General features: G+C 44.0%; 1 protein-coding gene across 2 annotated transcripts; it reads left to right on the top strand.

Annotated features, from left to right (window-relative positions):
- The first annotated feature begins 5,837 nt into the window (after window positions 1-5,837).
- LOC125461904 (kazal-type serine protease inhibitor domain-containing protein 1-like) lies at window positions 5,838-21,588 on the top strand. Of its 2 annotated transcripts, none has more exons than XM_048551255.2 (5): window positions 5,838-6,206; window positions 13,292-13,820; window positions 18,552-18,712; window positions 19,742-19,889; window positions 21,400-21,588. In XM_048551255.2, the coding sequence occupies exons 2-5, from the start codon at window positions 13,394-13,396 to the stop codon at window positions 21,474-21,476; spliced, it is 813 nt and encodes a 270-aa protein (XP_048407212.1). In that variant the 5' UTR covers window positions 5,838-6,206; window positions 13,292-13,393; the 3' UTR covers window positions 21,477-21,588. The 2 variants fall into 2 exon arrangements, with proteins under 2 accessions (XP_048407212.1, XP_048407209.1); XM_048551252.2 differs by having other exon boundaries at window positions 5,844-6,206; window positions 13,292-13,895.
- The last annotated feature ends 418 nt before the right edge of the window (window positions 21,589-22,006 follow it).

Below are 22,006 nucleotides of genomic sequence, written 5' to 3' on the forward strand. Positions count from 1 at the left end.
ATGTTCTGGAAACCTGGGTTTGATTCCTGCCATGGCAGATGGTGGAATTAAGAGTCTAGTAATGACTGTGAATCCATTGCTGATTGTCGGAAAAACTCATCTGGTTCTCTAATGTCCTTTAGGGAAGGAAACTGCCATCCTTACCTGGTCTGGCCGACATGTGACTCCAGATCCACAGCAATGTGGTTGACTCTGAACTGCCCTCTGGGCAATTAGGGATGGGCAATAAATGCTGCCCAACCAGCAATGCCCCTCTTCCTGTAAATGAATAAAGAAGGAATTTATTATATCTGGACTTGGGTCTCTGCCACAGATGGTTTTGGGAAACAGGTTAAAACTTCATATTTTTCTGAAGATATTTCTAACTGTTCTATCACTTGTTTATTTCCTTATTTGTGTAATAAACTTATGCCCTGTGTTTAATGAACATCTATAGCCTCATGTGAACGTTTCAATGACTATCTACCATGCTAACGAATTGTAAACATTAAATACTTGTTGCATTGAATCATGTTTAATTCTGAGATCTGATTTGTTGAATATTACATCAACTGGGACCATAACAAATAACAAATAATGAAGATGGTGAGGAATTGGCTGCAACAGAACATGGCTGGGCTTGCAGAATGGGCAGACAAGGAATTTGATATCGAGAAGTGTGAGGTGATAAGTTTTGGCAGAAGGGACAAGGAGAGGCAATTTAAATTGAATAGCTCAGTTCCAGAGTGTGCAGGATAGAGGGACCTCAGGGTTCAACAGACATTGATCTTTGAATATGTCAGAACATATTGAGAGTGTGGTTAATGATTTTCAGTGATCTTAGCCTCCATAAAGAAAGGCCTAAAATACAAAAGCAGGGAAGTTATGCTGAGCCTTTCTAATGCTTTAATTCAAGCCCCACCTTGAGTTTGCAGCGAGTTCTGGTCACCAAACAATAGGAAGAACGTAAGTGTCCATGAGTGAAGGTGCAGAGGAAATTGACCAGTATGGGGAGTAATGTCTAGCCACAGGTTTCGATTCGAAAGCAGTTCTCCTTGGAACGTAGTAACTTGAGGGGAGATTTGACAGACATCATCAAGGTTAATATAAGGTTTAGATAAGATAGACAGGGGAAAATATTTCGATTAGCTGAAGGGAAAGGACAGAGCAACATGGATTTAAGAATTTGCAAAAGAGATACAGAGGAAATCTAAAGAAGATCTTGTTCAAGCAGCAGATGGTAATGACACAGAATTTGCTGTGCCCTGGGGTAGGGGTGTGATGGTGGGGGGGAGTTTGTTGCTGCAGTTAATGGGAGCAGAGATGATGAACGATTTCAAAAGGAAATTGAATGGCTTGAAGGAAACTACAGAATTTAGGGGAATCAAGCAGAGCATCAGTACTGTTTGGATTGCAGTACAGAGAGCATGCACAAACTCAATGGGCCAAATTACCTCCATCCATGCCAGAAATGACTTTTGCTGTGTAATTATTGCTGCAATGTAGATATGAAAACAACTAATTCATGTACAACTAACTCTCCCCAAAGGAATGTGAAAATTATCACATAATCTCTTTCAGTGATTGCTCCAGAATTCATCAGATGGTGTGTGTATGTGTGTGTGTGTGTGTGTGTCTGTGTGTGTGTGTGTATGTGTGTGTGTGTGTGTGTGTTTCAGTTCTCAATGTGTGCATTAGTGTGTCACTGTGTAAGTGTAGGTGTGTGTGCGTTGGTGTGTCAGAGCGCTGCCTCTCATATTTAATCATTTTTCAGGGTGCTGCAGTAATGTAGTAGTAATATAACGAGTAATCCAAAGACTCAGGTTATTGCTCTGGGGACATGAGTTTAAAGCCAACCTTGGCAGATGGTGAAGTATTGAATTTAAAAACCAACCCTGAATCAAGAAATTTGCTGGATGGCAGCCATGGTTGATTGTCATAAAAATCCATCTGGTTCACTCATGTCTTTTAGAGAAGGAAATCTGCTATCCTTAGCCCACATGTGACTCCAGGCCCACAGAAACGTGGTTCACTTTGAACTGTCCTCCGGGCATTTAGGGATGGGCATTAAATGCATAGCCAATAATGCCTGCGTCCTGTGAACGAAACAAAATGTTTTGGTATGGAGTGATTGTGAGATGATGGGTGGATAGATTCTGAATCCAGGACAAAGATAATTTTTTCTGTTTACCCACATAAAAATATTGCACCAAACTACAGGACTGGCCTTTTCCCCAACATAATCCTTGCAAAAAACCTTTGAGTACCAGCTATTTCTGAACAGGCTAAAACAAGTCCTAATTTTGGATCTGTGACAGTTTAAGCCAGTTATTGTACTCAATTAGCATTCTGGCAATCATTCTCCATCCACTCAGTCACTTTCTATTAGACTTCAATGTGTAAGCTGAGTTCTTCAGGCAGACTGATGTGGGACAGGAGCCAAAACAGCCTCTGAAGGTATGTTTCTGAGGCACTCTCAGAGCTCAGACAGTCTCACAGACAGAGAGTGTAGAATCTGCACACTGGCATATCAGCTGAACACTGCCTGAACAAGAGTGAACTCAGACACTGAATCTGGATAGAGGAATAGAAAAGAACAGAAACATTTGGAGAGCAGCTGTGGGAAAAAGAGAGGACTTCATATCTCAGGAATTGACATTTCTTCAAAGTGAAGAATACAAGGTGGAAAGCATATGCATCCAGTCAGCTAAAAGCCAATAAAACATTATTTTTACTATGAATATGAATTATTGAACAGTATACCTTTCGGTAATTTATTTAATGTCTTTGTATGCCTTTTATCATCATCTTGCCTTTTCACTAGAGCCCAAATGAATGAGGGGGGTATCTCATAGAAACTTACAAAATTCTAACAGGACTGCACAGTTTAGATGCAGGGAGGATGTTCTCGGTGGTGGGTGTGTCCAGAACAAGGGGTCACAGTCTGAGGTTTCAGGGTAAACCATTTAGGGCAGAGATGAAGAGAACATTTCTTCACCTAAAGAATGGTGAGCCTGTGGAATTCATTACAACAGGAAGTAGTTGATGCCAAAACATTGAATGTATTCAAGAGGTGACTAGATACAGCACTTGGGGCAAATGGAATCAAAGGTTATGATACGAAGATAGGTGGACTGGCAGGTAGTACTGAGGAGGTGGGGAAGCTGCAGAAAGATCTAGACAGTTTAGGAGAGTGGTCCAGGAAATGGCTGATGAAATTCAATGTGAGTAAATGCAAGGTTTTGCACTTTGGAAAAAAGAATACAGGCATGGACTATTTTCTAAACGGCGAGAAAATTTGCAAATCAGAAGTGCAAAGGGAACTGGGAGCGTTGGTCCAGGATCCTGTAAAGGTTAACTTGCAGGTAGAGTCCGTAATTAAGAAAGCGAATGTAATGTCGTTTATCTCAAGAGGGTTGGAATATAAAAGCAGCGATGTGTTTCTGAGGCTTTATAAGGCTCTAGTTAAGCCGCATTTAGAATACTATGTCCAATTTTGGGCCCCACACCTCAGGAAGGACATACTAGCCCTGGAGCGTGTCCAGCGGAGATTCACACGGATGATCCTTGGAATGGTAGGTTTAACATATGATGAACAGCTAAGGATCCTGGATTGTACTCATTAGAGTTTAGAAGGTTGAGGGGAGATCTAATAGAAACTTACAAGATAATGTATGGTTTAGAAGGGGTGGACGCTAGGAAGTTGTTTCCGTTAGGCGGGGAGACTAGGACACATGGGCACAGCCTTAAAATTAGAGGGGGTAGATTTGAAACTGAAATGAAACGACATTTCTTCAGCCAGAGCGTGATGGGCCTGTGGAATTCATTGCCACAGTGTGCAGGGGAGGCCGGGATGTTGGATGCCTTCAAGGCAGAGATCGACAAATTTTTGATCTCGAAAGGAATCAAGGGCTACGGGGAGAGTGCAGGGAAGTGGTGTTGAAATGCCCATCAGCCATGATTTAAATGACGTAGTGGACTTGATGGGCCAAATGGCCTTACTTCCACTCCTATGTCTTATGATTTTATGACTATCGAGAGAAAGCAGGATTAGGCTATTGAGTTGGATGATTAGCCATGATCGTGCTGAATGGTGGAGCCAAAGGGCCTCTTCCTGTTCCTATCTTCTTTGTTTCTATTTTTCTATGAATACATGTAAACCATAGCCTCTGAAGGACCTTAGGCTATTGCTTATGTTATAATCTTGATCACCTCCACCTAATCATTTTCTCTCTCTTTCTTTCTCTGTGACTCACTCCCTTTCCTAATCCTTCTTTCTCTCTGTCCTTGGCTGATAGCCATGATTTATAGACCTCTCTGACTGATCAGGCTACTGGGATGATTATAGTGTAGTGGTGTTATCACTGGATTAATGGAAGGACAGGTACTGCTGAGGAAGAACAGAGACCACAGAAGGACTTAGACAGGCTAGAAGACAGGGTAAAGAAGTGGCAGATGGAATACCATGTGGGAAAGTGTGAGGTTATACCCTTTGCTAGGAAGTATAGAGATGTAGACAATTTTCTAAACAGGGAAAGGCTTCAGAAACCTGAAGCACAAAGGGACTTGGGAGTTCTTGTTCAGGATTCTCTTAACATTAATGTGCAGGCTCAGTTGGCAGTTAAGAAGACAAATAAAATGCTAACATTCATTTCAAGAGGGCTAGAATCCAAGAGTAGGGATGTACTACACTGTCAGGGGATCAGTAGTGAGAGAGTGCTGCATTATCTGACAGTGAGTACAGGCAGAATGCAGCACTGCCAGAGAGTCAGTAATGAGGGTTGTTGCACGATGCTCAACACTGACTATTCTTCAAAATCATTTATTTTCTTTGAAGCGTTTTGGCTGGCCCAAGCTTTTGCATTATGCTGTAGAGATACAGGTCTGACATTTTTCTCCATATAGTCTTTGTTGCTTCAGATATGAGGTGCAAAATACCACGGTAGCTTTGTTAGTCTAAAACCATTTTGCACTCGTACCCAGATTCCAGTATCCCAAGACTGAATCCCACAATGTTACAATTTGAGAGAAATTGATGTATTTTGTGTTTGAATTGTGCCTGGAGTCTGGCTGTTTCCCCTCCCAGACAGATGAAGGTTCACATATATCACTGGATGGAAGAATGCACCAGTGGGAAATAGGTACATAGAGGAGAGCAAGGGAAATAACAAAGGGAACTAGGAGGCCATTCAGGCCACTGAGCCTACCCTACTATTCAATTAGATCATGGTTGATCATTGACTAAAATGCCACTTCCTGTGCTATCTCCACAGTCGTTGATGTCACTACTCTCCAAAAAAATTCTGTATTGAATACAAAGGACTACAGAGCTTACGCAGAATCTTGGGTTTCTTTATTCATTCACAGGATGAGGGTGTTACTGGCTAGGCAGCATTTATTGCCCATCCCTAATTTGCCCAGAGGGCTGTTAAGGGCCAAACACATTGCTGTGGGTCTGGAGTCACATATAAGCCAGACTAGGTGAGGATAGCAGTTTCCTTCCCTAAAGGACATTAGTGAACCAGATGGGTTTTTCCAACAATTGACAATGGATTCATAGTCATCATTAGATTCTTAATTCCACGTAGAGAATCACAACAATTTGCCACTTGCTGAGTGTTGAAATTTCTCCCTATTTCAGTTTTAAATGGCTTTCCTCAGTCTAAACTGTGTTCCCTGGCCCTAAAATCAGCCATCCCAGGGATATCTATGTCCAGCCTGTCACAGGCCAGTCGGAAAGATTCAATGAGATTACCTCTCAATTCTCAAAACTGGCGGCACGGACCCAGTTGCACCAGGAGACAGAAATACAGAAACAGTGCAAAACAGGGAGCTCGGAGTTAGAGGGGGTACATGTGAGAAAGAGAATGATGGAGAGACAGAGAAAGATGTGACACACACAAAGTCATAGATACAGGGAGAGAAATAGAGCGTGAGAGTTGTTTGGAGAGTGCTGTCTGGAACGAAAATTTCTCTATTCGCAGTTGTGCTAAGATAAAAGTTTAGAGCACCATATGGTTTCTTAGTTAACTGCTGGTTCGAGAGCGAGAGCTGGAGTGCGGGCGGGAATCACATTACACTCAGCGTTGCTGCTATTCACAGACAGGAAAGTCAAAAAGATTTACTCGGAGCATTGGGACAGACGGAGCTCAGAAGCCAGCTTTTCATGAGCTGTCCGGAATGGGTTCTTAGGAGAAGCCGCGGTTAAAACTATTCACAAAGCCAAGGTAAGGAATGACTGGACACAGTGGGGTCGGATGATGCCACATTGAGTTAAATCCCTCTGACAGGGATTTGCGAAGACTTGTTGTGTTTGAGGTGTTTGGAACTGCTCTGTTTACTGCGGCCTCTCTCGAGTCGGTACCCAGGTCAGACCTCCTCAATATTCACTCTCTACTCCGTTGTGACCACAGCACTGACAGTGAACGCGAGAGAGACAGGAGAAACATGGTTGCTGGGAGACACAGGGAGCACAAAGACGCTGGAGTACAGAAGAACCGATACAGGGAGAGAGAGAGACACACAGCTAGGAGCACAGAGAGACACGGGGAGCACAGAGATCCAGGGAGAGACACAGGGATACATGGATACAGAGTGACAGGGATGCAGAGGGGCAGAAACAGGGATAGAGACTCAAGCAGAGAAACTAAAAAGAGACAGGAAAATTGAGAGAGAGAGACAGGGACACGGAGAGTCATAAGGAAACGTAGAAACAAATGGAGAGACATCGAAACAGGGTAAACGAGTGACAGAGACACACGGAAACAGGAAAAAGAGAGACGGACAAAGAGTGCGAGTGAAGGGTAGTTACACAGAAAGGGAATTGATTGGGAAGTGGTGCTCCACAAAGCCCAGAGCTGGGGCCGTCGCCGTTCACTAATCGCGCTAATTATTTGGACTTTGGAACTAAAACACATGTATATTTGCAAATGACGCCAAGTTGGGTGGGTGGGGGTTGGGGAATGGGTGAACACTGAGGAGGATTAAAACCATGACAGGAAAACGTTCATAAACTTGCAGCAATGGCCAATAATTGGGAGTTGGAGTCCAGGTGAGCCTGAGGTAGCACACGTTGGTAGGAAAGTTAGGGAGCTCAGGAATCACTTGGCAGCACCTGAGACTTAGATGGGATCGAGGAGCAAAGGGGTTCTCGAAGTGCAAATGCATCAGTGACTAAGAATAGTGCCACACTTTAATATACGGCCGTAAAAAAAGACAAGCCAAGCAGGAGGCTTTAGTTCCAGAGGGATAGAACTGAATAGTCGGGAGGTTCATGCTAACCTGTCTCAAGCTTCGATTGGACCACGTTCATGTACTGTGTACGGTTTTTTTCACCATTTTCTTAAAGGACTGAAACCAGAACTTTGGGGGTTTATAGATCAGGAAAGGGGAAACAGGATGGAACTTCTCTAGGAAAAAAAAGGACTGAAACTTAACCGAATAGAAGTATTTAAATTTATGAAAAGGTTTGATAACGTACTTACAGGGACGATGTTTCCTTTGTGGAGAAGAGCATAATAAGAGATTATGAATACAAATTAGTCACTAAGAAATCCGACGGAAAATTCAGAAAAATCCCCGTCCCCGGCTAAAGAGTAGTGAGAATGTGGATCCCGCTCCCACAAGGAATGGCTGAAACATAGATTATCCAAGGGGAAACTAGACAAGTGTGAGGGAGATTGTAATAAAAGCTTACTTAACATACAACACTGGTTATTTAGGTGAGGAAAATGAGAGTAGACTCAGATGGATTATCATCACCAGGACGGGCTTGATAGCCAGTTTTTGCGCTGTAAATCCCATATAATCCTAAATAATCTGGTGTTAGGATGGAGGCGCTTGCAAATGATAACATCAGTTAGGTTTGCAAATGAATTGAAGCACAGAAGATATGATAAGAACCAATAGATGGATGAGTAACAGCATGTATTCTGGCACGTAGGCGAATATTGGGAGAGTCAGAGTGATGCATAGGTCGAAATCGAGAAGAAATATTCCAATATTGATGGAAGGAGGAGAATGAGAACAGGTCCAAGAATTGAGGTGTATAGGAAACGTCATATTTTCAAGCAGAAAGGAAAGCAACGGGTAAGTCTGTATTTAGTAAGAAATGACAGTCACTCACCGGAAAGCTGAATAAACAACTCCAAAAGTGACCTGTAAAGAATTGGACTTGAAATGTTGTTTTGTATGACTGTGCAACTTGGACCCTATAGTGACAGCTGAGTGACTTGCTCAATAACTTTGAACTGTGGGTTTGGAGGAGAATGAAAAGGACCAGCTGGAGAGAAAAAGTAGTAAGTGACAAAGGGCTGAGGAGGGTAGGGGGAAAAAAATTGCTGAACATAATGAGCAAAAGGCAGAGAGTCTGGCTCTGGCACAGTTTGGAGGAACTGTATTTTTAAAAATGTATTTATTTGTGGAACATGTGCATCGCTGGCTGGCCAGCATTTATTACCCAACCCTACTTCCCCTTGTGCCGTTGGTGGTAAGCTGCGTTCTTGAACTGCAGTTCAGGTGCTGCGGGTTGACCCACAATGCCATTAGGCAATTCCCGGATTTTGATCCAGTGATAGTGAAAGAATGCGATTCATTTCCAGGTCAGGATGGTGAGTGGCTTGGAAGGGAACTTGAAGGTGCTGGTGTTCCCATATATCTGCTGCCCTTTCCCTTCTAGATGGAAGTGGTCATGGGTTTGGAAGGTGCTGTCTGAGGATTTCTGGTGAATTGGTGCTGCACACCTTGTAGATAATACATACTGCTGCTACTGAGCATCAATGGTAGAGGGAGTGAATGCTGCTTTGACCTGGATGGTGTTAAGCTTCTTGAGTGTTGTTGGGGCTGCACCATCCAGGCAAGCAGGGAGTATTCCATCACATTGCTGACTTGTGCCTTGTGCATAATGGACAGGCTGGTAAGAGAAGTCATGGAGGGAGAATTTCAAGGAAAAAGAGAGAGAGAGAGAGCAAAGAAATAAATGCCAATGTTGGTGGCTTCAACACTGAAGGGAGTCACTGGTAACTTAAAAGACTGGCACATGAGACATGATAAGCTGAGAACCTGCTTTCCAACAGTACACACTCTATGATGATGATGACTTAAAAGTAACTCTCTGCAGATGAGATTAAAGATCTGGGAAGAAATTTGGAATGTGGGTTTCGTTATAATGGCTCTACCTTATTATCCTGTATATTGTGTTCACCATTGAGTCACAGAGTCATACAGCATGGAAGCAGAAACTTATGCATATCAACCAGGTTTCCTAAACCAAACTAGTCCCATTTGCCTGCATTTGGCCCATATTTCTCCAAACGTTTCCATGTACCTGTCCAGTCTAGGCCCGAAACGTCAGCTTTTGTGCTCCTGAGATGCTGCTTGGCCTGCTGTGTTCATCCAGCTCCACACTTTGTTATCTTGGATTCTCCAGCATCTGCAGTTCCCATTATCACCAAGCAGAAGCACTTGAGTTTCTGCTAATACAGAAACTGCTCTATTGCAGGTCTCCTCCATCACTAAATGATACTCCAACCCAAACAGTTAACGCAACAGTCATTTCTTATGTGTTCACAGTGTAAGGACTATAGTCCCAGTCTGCTGGTGCAGTTAACTGGAGGCTCTGTCACTCCTGCACTGACAAGCCCTGTCTGTGCTGGTTTCAAATTCACACGATTAACTCACATGGGACTCACACAAAACAGGTGGTGGAATCTGGATACCAGCTGTTTCTGTCTGATTAGCTGTGCAAGATTGGCTCAATCTGGCAATTAAAACCAGAGATGTAGAAACGGAGTGATAGAGAGCAAGAGAGGTGGGGGTGCAAGAGAGGGCAAAAGATAGAGACCAACAGACAGGTAGAAAGAGATAGATGCAAATAGAGAAAAAGATGAGATAGTGATTGATTGAATGAAAGAAAGAAACAGGGAATGAATGAGCAGAGAAAGAGAGAGATATAGAGGGGGAAAGCAACTGAGAATGTCGGAGCATGATAGCGAGAGAGTTAGAAAGTGACAGAAGATGAAAGGCCTCGAGTCAAAGACAGAGAAACAGAAAAAGAAAGAGAATATGATTGAAAAGGGAGACAAAGGGGAAAGAGAAGGCAATGAAAGAACAAAGGAACGGAGAAAGGGAAAGGAGGGCAGAAATATAATGAAGGAAAGTACGAAAAACTGAAAGGAGTGGAGACAAGAACTGTAAAGGGAAAGAGAGCACACGAACATAAGAGCATAACAGACAAACGTTTAGAGACAGTCAGACTGACACAGACAGAAGGAGAGACAGAGAGAAAGAGAGGGACAAAATAGAGGCAAACAGAAAGAGTGCAAGACAAATAGAGAGAGAAGGGAATCAAAGAGAAAAAGAGCGAACATAGGGAAGAACATGAGAGAGAGTTAGCTTGCTTTGCTCTGTATTATAAGAAACAAGACCAGAAATACAGGAAACCGTGGATTTGAAATCTGCAATTTCCGGAATGTGACTTCATAAGCAAGTAATTGTTCTCAGATAAAACTGATAATTTTCCTGTTTGAAATGCAAATTTCATCCCCTGAATATTGGCAGGAAAGACAACAGTGCAAGTATCAAATTCAGTGTTTAAATTCAATCCTTATGCTACTGATTTATTTATCGTACAACTCCCCCTCCTGGACCCATTGTCAGCCAATATTGTTAATGGTTCCTTCTGGATCGGTTTTGTCCCCTTCAAATTGGCCATCTTTTACTAACTTACAGGATAGGGGTGCTGCTGACTTGGTCAGCATTTATTGCACAATCCTCATTGCCCTTGAGGAAGTGATAGTGAGCTGCATTCATCAACCACTGCAGTACATTTGGTATAGGTACAAACACCATTTGGAGGGGATGTAGATGCAGGGGCTTGAGTCAGTGGTACTGAAGGAATGACAATATATCTCCAAGTCAGGGTGATGTGTGACTTGAAAGGGTTAGTGTCTTTGCCCTTCTAGTTGATTGAGGTCATGAGTTTGGAAGCCATTGCTGGAGGAGGAGTTTTGGTGAGTTTCTGCAGCGTATCTCATAGAAGGCACACACTGCTGCCACTGAGCATTGATAGTGGAGCAAGATAATGTTGAAGGTGGTGCCAGTCAAGCAGGTTGATGTGTTCTAGATGGTGTCAAGCATCACCTGGGCATGTGCCTTGTAGGTAGATGGTGGATGGGATTTGGGCAATCAGGAACTGAGTTACTCATTATAGGACTCCTAACCTCTGGCCTGCTCTTGTAACCACAGTATTTATTTAGCTAGACCAGTTCAGTTTTTGGTCAATGGTAACCCCCAGGGAGTTGGTCATTGGGCATTCATGATGTTAATGCTTTCAGATATCAAGGGACGATAGTCAGATTCCCCCTTGTTGGAGATGGTCATTGCTTGGCATTTGTATGATATGAATCTTACCCCCCCTTTAAAAAAGGTCAATGTTAACCCTCTTCCAATGCCCCATCAACTCTGTAAAGTCCTTGAAGCCTTATATCATGTTAGCAGATTGCCAGAATGGCTGTTTTCAGCCACAACACATGCCCATTGTGTCCCTCTTCTGTTCTCTTTGCCTCCCAATTTATTTATGTCCTCCTCTTTTTCGCCCTCTGCCGTATTCTGTATCTCACACTTGCCTGCCTGAATTACTCAGTGATCAAGACTCAGAAATTGAGTTGTTAAGAAAGCATATGGTGTTTTGGCTTTCATTAACAGGGGGATTGAGTTTAAGAGTCGTGAGATCTTGTTGCAGCTCTATAAAACTTTGGTTAGACCGCACTTGGAATACTGCGTCCAGTTCTGGGCGCCCTATTATAGGAAAGATGTGGATGCTTTGGAGAGGGTTCAGAGGAGGTTTACCAGGATGCTGCCTGGACTGGAGGGCTTATCTTATGAAGAGAGGTTGACTGAGCTCGGTCTCTTTTCATTGGAGAAAAGGAGGAGGAGAGGGGACCTAATTGAGGTATACAAGATAATGAGAGGCATAGATAGAGTTGATAGCCAGAGACTATTTCCCAGGGCAGAAATGGCTAGCACGAGGGGTCATAGTTTTAAGCTGGTTGGTGGAAAGTATCGAGGGGATGTCAGAGGCAGGTTCTTTACGCAGAGAGTTGTGAGAGCATGGAATGCGTTGCCAGCAGCAGTTGTGGAAGCAAGGTCATTGGGGTCATTTAAGAGACTGCTGGACATGTATATGGTCACAGAAATTTGAGGGTGCACACATGAGGATCAATGGTCGGCACAACATTGTGGGCTGAAGGGCCTGTTCTGTGCTGTACTGTTCTATGTTCTATGTTCTAAGTTAATTGATTTGGTTTTCCTCTGTTATCTATCCAGCTGACATCATCTCATTTGATGGAGTTTGTTAGTTTACCAAGAGTTCTGAAAGTCAGGAACATTGTAGACTGACTGTGGCTTCTCACTACCCAAGATCCTCAAACAAATCCTAGTTTCTGGTGTCGCAGGTTCGGTTAGGATTTCCCATAGGATTGGGCACAAGTTCTGAAGGTGGTAAATTAAACATGACTTCTTTCAGTGCCACTGCGTCCATTCCCATTCAAATGCTGATGACTCACAAGTTGGTGATTCCCCTTGGATGTACCAAAGGTCAAGGATGAGGTAACTGTTCCCCCATAGGAGGCATTGCAGGCCAGCCTTCATCCAATAGTCACAGTCAGGCAGGGGTTGTGGGCAGTAATAAGGAGTAGAAATCCTGCTGATTTCCAAAGAGGACATACCATGACCAAGTGTGGTATTATCACTGTGTAGTTAATCCAGAGACCCTAATGTTCCAGCAACCAACGGCAGCTGGTGGAATTTGAATTCCATAAATATCTGGAATTAAGAATCTAATGATGACTTTGAATCCATTATTGATTATTGAAAAAACCCATCCGGCTCACTAATGTTCTTCAGGGAAGGAAACTGTCATCCTTACCTAGTCTGGTACCTATATGTGACTCCAGACCCACAGCAATGTGGCTGAGTCTTAACTGCCCTCTGGGTAATTAGGAGTGGGCAATAAATGCTGCCTTGCCAGTGACACCTTCATCTCGTGAATGAATAAATAAAAAATTCTGTATTCAGGAGCACATTTGACTGTGAATCCTCCTCTCACTATTATAAACAAGAGTTCTACAGTCAGGGATGAACTTGATGTAACCACTGCCCTCATTCTGATTGACGAACTTGAGCAGAAGGCAGGTAGGTGTAATTGTTGAATATTGAGAGGTTGGCGAATTGGGCTTGCTGTTTAATATTGGGCAATGTATTACAATTACAACTTTAATCATTTCTAAAATCTTGTTTCTTGGTTGTTTTTCAGGCATTACTCAAGCAGGAAGAAGATGTCCCTGGTGTGAGGAAATCAGAAACTCTCAGGAATATCAGGCAATGAGATTGGTCTAAGGGCCACAGGGAGGTAGTTATGATGAGATTGACCAGTCTGTTCCCTCTCTGGCATTTGATCCTCCTGCTCACTTTGAGCTGGAATGCTCCAGGCTCAGTGTGGACTCATGCCAATCCTTTGGACTCTGTGCACCAGGGGTGGCAGAGGTTGGTGGAGCAAGAGGATGGTTGCCCTCCCTGTGAGTTAGACCAGTGCCTCATCCCCCACGGGTGCCTGGCTGGCTTAGTGAGGGACTCCTGTGACTGTTGCTGGGAGTGTGGCAACATCGAAGGCCAAACCTGTGACCTGGACCACAGCAACCATTTCTATGGCCAGTGCGGAGAAAATTTGGAATGTAAGCTAGACCTGGGGGAACTGAGGCAAGGGGAGGTCCCCGAACCCCAGTGTATGTGTCTGTCCAACCAGGCTGTGTGTGGATCCAACGGGCAAACATACCTACAGATATGTAAGTTCCAAGAGGCTGCCAATGGCAATGAAACATCCAATATCACCCTGGCACATGAGGGGCCCTGTGAAGGAGGTAAGAATGGGCTACAGCAGGGACAAAGGTGGTACACCACAGTACCGGAGGGGAAAATCAGTGAATAACTGGAGTTGGAGAGGAGATATGACTAAGAGAGTTTATGTCAATTGTTCCTGTCTCACTGCACTCTCACTGACCCTCCAACAGTGCAGCACTGCCTTGGTGCTGACCCTCTGACAGTGCAGCACTCCCTCAGTACTAACCTCTGACAGTACGACACTCCCCCAGCATTGACCCTCTGACAGTACGACACTCCCCCAGCACTGACCCTCTGATAGTACACCAGTATCTCAGTGTTGACCGTCCAACCATACAGCACTCCCTCAGTACTGATTGGTACTCTGATATGATCCTAGTTGTGTGATAAGTTACCATTTTTTCATGTTCCATCATCAACCCTGAAGCTTTGGCCCCTGGTCTGAGTCATGTGGAAGGGGTTGGGTTGTCGTGGTATTAGAGGGGTGCCTGTAATGGTGAGATATCTAGAGCAAAAAAGTCTACAAGTCCACTGCCAGCCTGAATCCCTGAGGCTTAAACTGTCAAACACCTTAATAAGACTGCTGCCCAACCTACAGAGGAGGATAACAGACCTTTAACAGATTCAGTGAGTGGACAGAGTAGGTTGGTGTTGAATTGGTGAGAAGTTCATAACAAGGTGAGCAAAGATTTAGCTGCTCAAATATAGAAATCAATGAAATCTGCTCAACAGGTCGGTCATTAACCATAGAGCATGAAGCTGTGTGAGAGTGACAACAGGTTGAGTAGCTTGAAAGCATCTCTTCCCATCCATCACAAAGATGGTGAGGAAGCTACTCAAAGAGAAATTGCGGGTGTTATGTTGAATCACACACAAGCCATCGAGCCAACCAAGCATACATAAAAAGGCCACTTCGCCCCTCAAGCCTGCTCCACCATTCAATAAGATCAGGGCTGATCAATTTGAGTTTCAAATATCTACTTTCTGAATGTACCCCGTTAGCCATTAACTAACTGTCCTTCCTAGGCAGGTACAAAGCACGATTCAAAAAAAAGCGAATCCTCTTTACCCCCAGTGTATCAATATTTATCCATTGGTCTCGGATAGGATACTGAGCAAACTCAACAGAGTGATCCCATTGAGAACACCTGGCATTGACTTGACTTGGGTCCACTTGTGTTTAGAAGACTGAAGATGAGCTAATCAAAGAGTTTAAGTTGATTCAAGGATTCGAGAGGATGGAAAGTGAACAACTATTTCCTCTTGTGAGGTGGAGGCTGTGACTCCAGAACCATAGGCAGAAGCTTAAACTGATTGATTGAGAGATAGTAGGAACTGCAGATGCTGGAGAATCTGAGACAACAAGGTGTAGAGCTGGATGAACACAGCAGGCCAGGCAGCATCAGAGGAGCAGGGAGGCTGACGTTTCGGGCCTAGACCCTCCTTCAGAAATCTGAAGAATTTCTGAGGAAGGGTCTAGGCCCGAAATGTCAGCCTTCCTGCTCCTCTGATGCTGCTTGGCCTGATTGATGATTAGATTGATTGTCACGTGTACTGAAGTACAGTGAAAAGCTTTGTTTACGAGCAATTCAGGCAGATCCTAGTAAGTGAGGATATATAGATCGAAAGGCTTAGACAGAGATATATAGGTGACATTGCATAGGGCATGCACTATCACAGTGGGAAGATCAGCATTATTTGAAGTTAGAGAGTCCATTCATCAGTCTAATAATGGCCAGGAAGAAGCTGTTCCTTCTGCCTGATGGGAAAGGTTGCAGGAGATCATTATTGGGATACGATGGATCTTTGATAATGTTGGCAGCCTTTCTGTGGCAGAGAGCTGTGTAAATGGACACCATGGATGGGAGGTTGACTTCCATGATGGTCTGGGCTGTGCACACCACCTTCTGTAGTTTCTTATGTTCCTGGGCAGAGCAGTTGCCATACCAGGCCGTTATGCACCCAGACGGTATGCTCTCAATGGTGCATCTGTAGATGTTGGTGAGGGTCGTTATAGACATAGCTGAGCCAGGCCAATCAGGATTGGTTTCAGGAAATCATTGGGACTAAAAAGTGTCAGAACTGTGATAGCTAGGTTTTTATTGGCTAGGAAGGGTATGGAGCTAAGGAGGGTAAATGGAGTCAGGACACAGAGCATCCATAGTCCTTTGGAAAAATGGAACAGGCTGGCCTCCTCCTGTTTTTAACTACACACCAGCACCTCTCAAATACCCAGTCCCATCTCTAAAATGATTTCCTGGCTGCTGTGCTTCCTCCTGGAATGAGTTTTCGTAATATTTTTCAGGCGTGTGACAAGTGTCTTTTTTTAAATACCAAATATCACAGATTGGCTGTGGATCCCCTTTAACAAGTTCCAGGCCAAAAAGCTCCTGCGTCTAAATTCTGTTTTCGTGGAGCTTCGGCACTGTTCCAGGGATTCCATATGAATGAGAAAGAGAAAAGTCAAATGTTACAATGTGTTCTGAAGACAGATAGCACTGGAAAGTGAGGAATGAGAATCAGATGCCCAGGAGTTGTGTAGCTGACCTCAGAACTGTGGCCTTCAGTGACAAACAGCTTGCCCTCTGCCTGTTCAGTTAGACAGTTAGACTCCTAATCTCCACATCCCATAAAGGCTACAGAATTTACAACAACTTGACAGTTACTGGGACAGAACATTGCACCTTCTCACGAGCCTATCTGCTACATTGGCATCAAGAAAAGGCCATTCAGCCTCCGAACACTGTTCCTGCCACTTAGTTAGATGATCGTTCATCTGAGTTCAAATATCCACTCAGTTGCCTTTACTCTATAATCTTCAATGCACATTCTACTCCGACTGAATTGTCAATTCGACAATGGCGATGGAGCAAAATTCATTTACCTCATTGCTGTCAGCTCCAAATTGGATGTGGAAACTTCCGCCACTGAAGCCCCTGTGTGACCCAGTGTCAAAGTTAGGTCCCTCAAAGGATCTAAACAATCAATTCCAGAGTTGGTAGAGATAAGATAATGCTCACTGGGCTTTATATTTGAGAGCTGAGTCCTGAAGTAGCCATCAACAGGCCCATGCAGTGGGCCATGGAGGGGGTTGTAATTCCCAACTGCCTGCTCCTCTATCACAGTTACATTTGAGTTTGATGTCCTTGGAAAGTGACCACCAGCATCCTCAAAGCTTTCAGAGTGCGGTGGGCACCATGGAGGCTATCTCCCTGGCACCATTTTGATTTAAGATAACACGGTGTGAGGCTGGATGAACACAGCAGGCCAAGCAGCATCAGAGAAGCAGGAAAGCTTGACGTTTCAGGTCAGGACCCTTCTTCAGAAAGACCTTCTTCAGACCCTTCTTCTCTGTAACCATTTTGATTTAGTTCTTTTCCTTGCTTCCTCCCTCCTTTTTTTGTTGATCTTTGTTATTGTAATTTGGGCTGGGGGGGGGTTGCTGGTGGTGGGTAGTATTGGAAATATGGGTGATTGGTTAATTTAGTGGTGGGTTTTTCAAGTGAAAAGGGAGAGCTGAGGTCTAAAGAAACCACCAACAGGCTCAAAGTCACTGATTGCTTGTCCTTCTGTGGCTACATTTGTGCCTAACCCTTGGAGGGACGGCATCTGCATCCATTGGAAACCTTAATGTCTGCAGGGAGAGGGGTTCTCTGCAGGTGCTGAAGTACAGTATTTCCCTCTTCAACACTGTTTTGATTTAGTTTCTCTCTGGTTCCCCACTCCTTTTGTTTTGTTTTTCTTTATCTTGTGCTTTGTTGGATCATTTGATGTCCTGCTGATTTCATAACAAAATGATTTTTTTTTAAAAGTCCGTCCTTTCCAACTCCATTTCGATTTAGCCCCCTTCCTATCCCTATCCTCTACTTCAACTTCAATGGTTTGTGTTGCCCTTAATGTGCTTTGCAACTAAATTAGGCAATTGGATAACACAGGCAATTCACTGGGTGGTAGTTAATAAATGGAAGAAAAATACCACAAATGATTTAGAAATGTGAAAAAAAATGTTCATTGGGAATATATAAACAAAAATGAATTGGATTCTTCACTGGGGTGCATTATTTCATCCTCTACGGATTATTTTGATTCAGTCCCTTAGTTTCAAACACAAACAGAAGTTGCTGGAGAAACTCAGCATGTCTGGAATCAACTGTGGAAAGAAAACAGAGCCAAAGTTTTAGTTGAATGACCTTTCTTCACAATGCCCTTAGTTTCACCGTTTTCATGGTGGGTTTTTTTGCGATAGTTAGTGTCCCTGGTGGGCAGTTTTTATTACTTTATTGAGTTAATTTTTGATGTAAACAAAGCTCAGTCTTTCCCCAGCACAAGTTGGGGGCGGCGGGTGGAGGCTGAGTGATTGTATGGGATAGGAGGTGGCACTAGCTTCTGGACAGGGAAATGGACCAGAAGAGAGAGGTAGAAACCGAAGTTTGTGCTAAACTGAAGCTTTACAATAAGGCTTTTAATCTCTTAAAGTCTTTAACTATTTGATTACCGTATGAATATCAGTGTATGAAACAAACAATTGCTTGTGGTTTTAATCACCAGCTCCATACATGGCTAAAGCTGATGTTGTGACTCTTTCAGTTCTTCCAACTGCCCATAGTTTAGATCTCCCATCAAAGCCACGTGCCCTATCAGGCCCGATTTGCTGTTCATCACCCTTTCTCTCTCAGTCCCTCAGATTATATCTGCTCCCTTCAACATCTGGAACACCACTGGAGAGGACGTCATTTTCGGTTGTGAGATCTTTGCTTATCCAATGGCAGCTATTGAATGGCGGAAAGACGGAGTGGACGCTTTCCTGCCAGGTGACGACCCCCACATCTCTGTGCAGGTACCTTCCCGATACCAGACCAGCGCTATTGAATGCTTTCAAATTTTCCAAGTATTTTAGAGACATTCCCTAACCATCGATATTAGACAATGTGGTAATCAGGGAGTAGTTGGAGATGGAGAATGTAAACAAAGGTTGAATTGCCGGATGTAAATTTGGTTTTAATGTTTTTTAAGTATTTTTTCAGTCTGAAAGCCTACTGAATAATAAACACAGTTCTGATCAGAGATTTTATCAGTATATTACTGTCTCAGTAGCACACACTGAGGGTAACATTCCTTTAAGGAGCTTGTAATTTTGCAGCTTTTATTGGCTGCATTGTCAATGCTATATGGTTCCTGCTTCCAATCTTTAAGGGGCAATGTCCCCTCCCAGTGTCACCCACTCTGGGTAAGACATCCTCTAATGCCCTCTAGTCAGCTCCCTCCAGGATTTGGATCCTTGGTGTACTGGTGTTTGAATAATTTCCACCCAACTCATGAACCCCCTTTCTGGGAAGTGCTTCCCCAAGGGTATCCTGGGTAACCATGGACAAGGAAACAGGGAATGGTGAAATGAAGAACAGGATGTACACTTAGTAACAGCTGGCTGAATGTCATCCTATTTTGGTCCTTGGTGTTTTTAGGTTCTCCTGGTGAATGTCTGAAATCAGTATTAATCCAATCAAAACAGAGCGCAAGGCAGTGGGGGAGGGTGCCAGGAATATCCTATGTGTTTGAAATGTGGATTTGTAATTAACTTTAAGTAAGAATGCCAATGGAGGCAGATAGAACTTGACATGGGGCAATGTTAGTATCAGGAGTGAATAACACTTAGAATCTTTATTAATAGTTGTAGACTTAGAGTCACAGAGTCATTTTAGCACTAAGGGAGCTATTTGGTCTTTTGGTTCATGACTGGAATTCAGGAAAATTCAGATTGGCCATTTCCATAGTTTACAAAATCCATTGAAATAAGTTGTTTTGTAACAGAGAACTCTTGTCTCCCAACCTCTCACTGATTATACATCACTGCAATCCCCAATTGCAGTTTCGAGGAGGTCCATTTAAATATGAAGTGACCGGTTGGCTCCAGATCCAGGCAATTCGCATCACGGATTCAGGAGTGTATCACTGTTCTGCAAGGAACAAACTGGGAGAAGTGTCGGCAGCCGCCAGGCTGACTGTTATCTCGCCAGGTAAGAGAGGGCTGAGCATACTGTGGCAAATGCAGTGTTCCCCTTGAACTCGTGTTCCTTCTCTTTGAATTACTGAATGGTGCAGTGCAGGAAGAGGCCATTTAGCCCACAACAACTTTTCAAGATTTCTTACATTTAGAAAGACAGTAGAAACAAATTTGATAATTTTCAAAGGTGAATTAGCTAGACCCTTGAGAAGGCAAGATTGGCGAGACTATGGGGCAAGGACAGAGGTTCCCAATGAATTGGCTTAAACTTTCATTGAGACAGCAGAGGCATGGTGGACTCATTGGCTTCTCGCTCTGCTTTCTGATACAATTCTCTTGATCTTCGGGGAGCTTTGATTTACAGAGTTGTTGCAATCTTATCTCTTGCTACCCTGAGGCAGTGAATCTAATTACAGAGTCTGTCAGGCCCCCAAAACAGTTAACAATCACCTCAGGGAACATTTACCTAACTCAGTATAACTAGGCAGCAAATGATGCCCATACCTCCCTCCCCTTCTTTATAATGGATCAGGCTGAGGCCATTCTGCCCTCCTAGTCTGTTCTGTCATTCAGTTATGGAAGTTGATCTGTCTTTCAACTCCACCATCTTTGCTCGATCATTCTTTGTCTGTTGTCTTGGACCTACCATGGACTCCATTCCCCACACAGGCTTCAGCGGGAGAGAATGTTCCAACTTTTCTCTGTCATGTGTGTGAGAAATATCCTGCTGAACAAAGCGGTTGATTTCTCTGACCCCAGGAAGTGGTGGGCAAGAAAAGGGCTGGACGTGTGATGTGGGAATTGGGGGAGAGTTGTTAAAACCGAGCATTGTTCTCCCGCCAGTGGCAGATCAGAATCTGATAGGCTGCCAACCCAGCATATCTGACCAACCAGCTGCAATATGTGAAGATCCCATAAAGGACCACTTCACCATGCCATTGAGTCATGCCAATTGTCCCAATGAGGAATCAAATCACACACCCTACCATCTCATCTCAACATGTGGAGGCTGGCAGCTGCCCAATGGCAACCTGAAAAGGAGGTTGTGGTGAGGGTTGGATTAAGGGGGTCATGGGGAAGAAATTTTTAAATAAGAACAGCTGGTGGGAAAGGGCAATACATCAGTGACATTCCTGGAGGAATTTCTACTCCGGTATGCAGTTTCTTGAAGATTTACTTCCCTTACCGACTTTCCCGCAAGTGGCCACTGCTGTTGGTGGCGCCACTGAGCTGCCAGCCCCTGATTGGATACAGCCCTTGGGGCCTGAATGGCCATGCCCTGGTGGCAGCCGTTTCATTGGCTGATACCCCCAAAATTCAAGGTGAAGCCCCATTGGCTGCCTGGGCGTAACGGCGACTCGCATGTCATGCCCTCCGCTCGATTGGCAAAATTCTGCAAATTAACTCTGTTCCCCTCTCCACAAATTGCAGCCAGGTTTCTCCAGTACTTTATGTTTACTGCTGATCTCCACCTATCTGCAGTATTTTGTGTAAATAATGTGCTCTGGGTGTTTGTCTTTCAGATCAGATAAGCGAGATTGAAACTCCATGGAGGCAGCCTCTGCAACTTCTAGACGATTATTCTGATGATTATTACTGAGGAAGGAACTTTGCAAAGTGGGCTAAACATACTCAATGTGGAGATACTGGTCCATCAGGCCACAATGTAGCCCAGCTGGATGTGGCAATGAATCATAATAAAGTTTCACAGTAGCCACCAGATAATGATTATATCTCAATTCACTCTTTCTCTTGGGGGCACTGGTTTCTGCTGGTTCCTAATAGTCTCTGCTGGTAATTAATTGAGCAATTGGTTCACATGTTGCCAACTGGTGACCCCACATTGAGCTGGTTTCGGGTGATCACCTGGTGCTAAGTGTGAGAGTGAGTGAGGAGCTAGGAGCTAATAGTATTCCTTACTGGGACAGGTCTCCTTAGAAAATAACCCACCCCACCTCCCAAAATTAACCCTCTACATCCCTCAGTGCCCCCATAATCTAACGCTCTCAGTTATTAGATTCCCTACAGTGTGGAAAAAGGCCCTTCGGTCCAACAGATCCACACCGCCCTTGAAGCCTCCCACCCAAACCTATCCCCCTATAACCCACCCACCCCTGAACACTACGGGCA

Source organism: Stegostoma tigrinum, chromosome 20 (assembly GCF_030684315.1).
Source record: "Stegostoma tigrinum isolate sSteTig4 chromosome 20, sSteTig4.hap1, whole genome shotgun sequence".
NCBI lineage: Eukaryota > Metazoa > Chordata > Chondrichthyes > Orectolobiformes > Stegostomatidae > Stegostoma > Stegostoma tigrinum.

What these genes read in the sequence shown, in the direction of transcription:
- LOC125461904 (XM_048551252.2), top strand. Translation starts at nt 13,394, where the DNA reads ATGATGAGATTGACCAGTCTGTTCCCTCTCTGGCATTTGATCCTCCTG. An exon ending in TGAGGGGCCCTGTGAAGGAG is followed by an intron (nt 13,896 to 18,551) that starts GTAAGAATGGGC and finishes TTTCTCTCTCAG; the next exon opens with TCCCTCAGATTATATCTGCT. An exon ending in GCTGACTGTTATCTCGCCAG is followed by an intron (nt 19,890 to 21,399) that starts GTAAGAGAGGGC and finishes TTTGTCTTTCAG; the next exon opens with ATCAGATAAGCGAGATTGAA.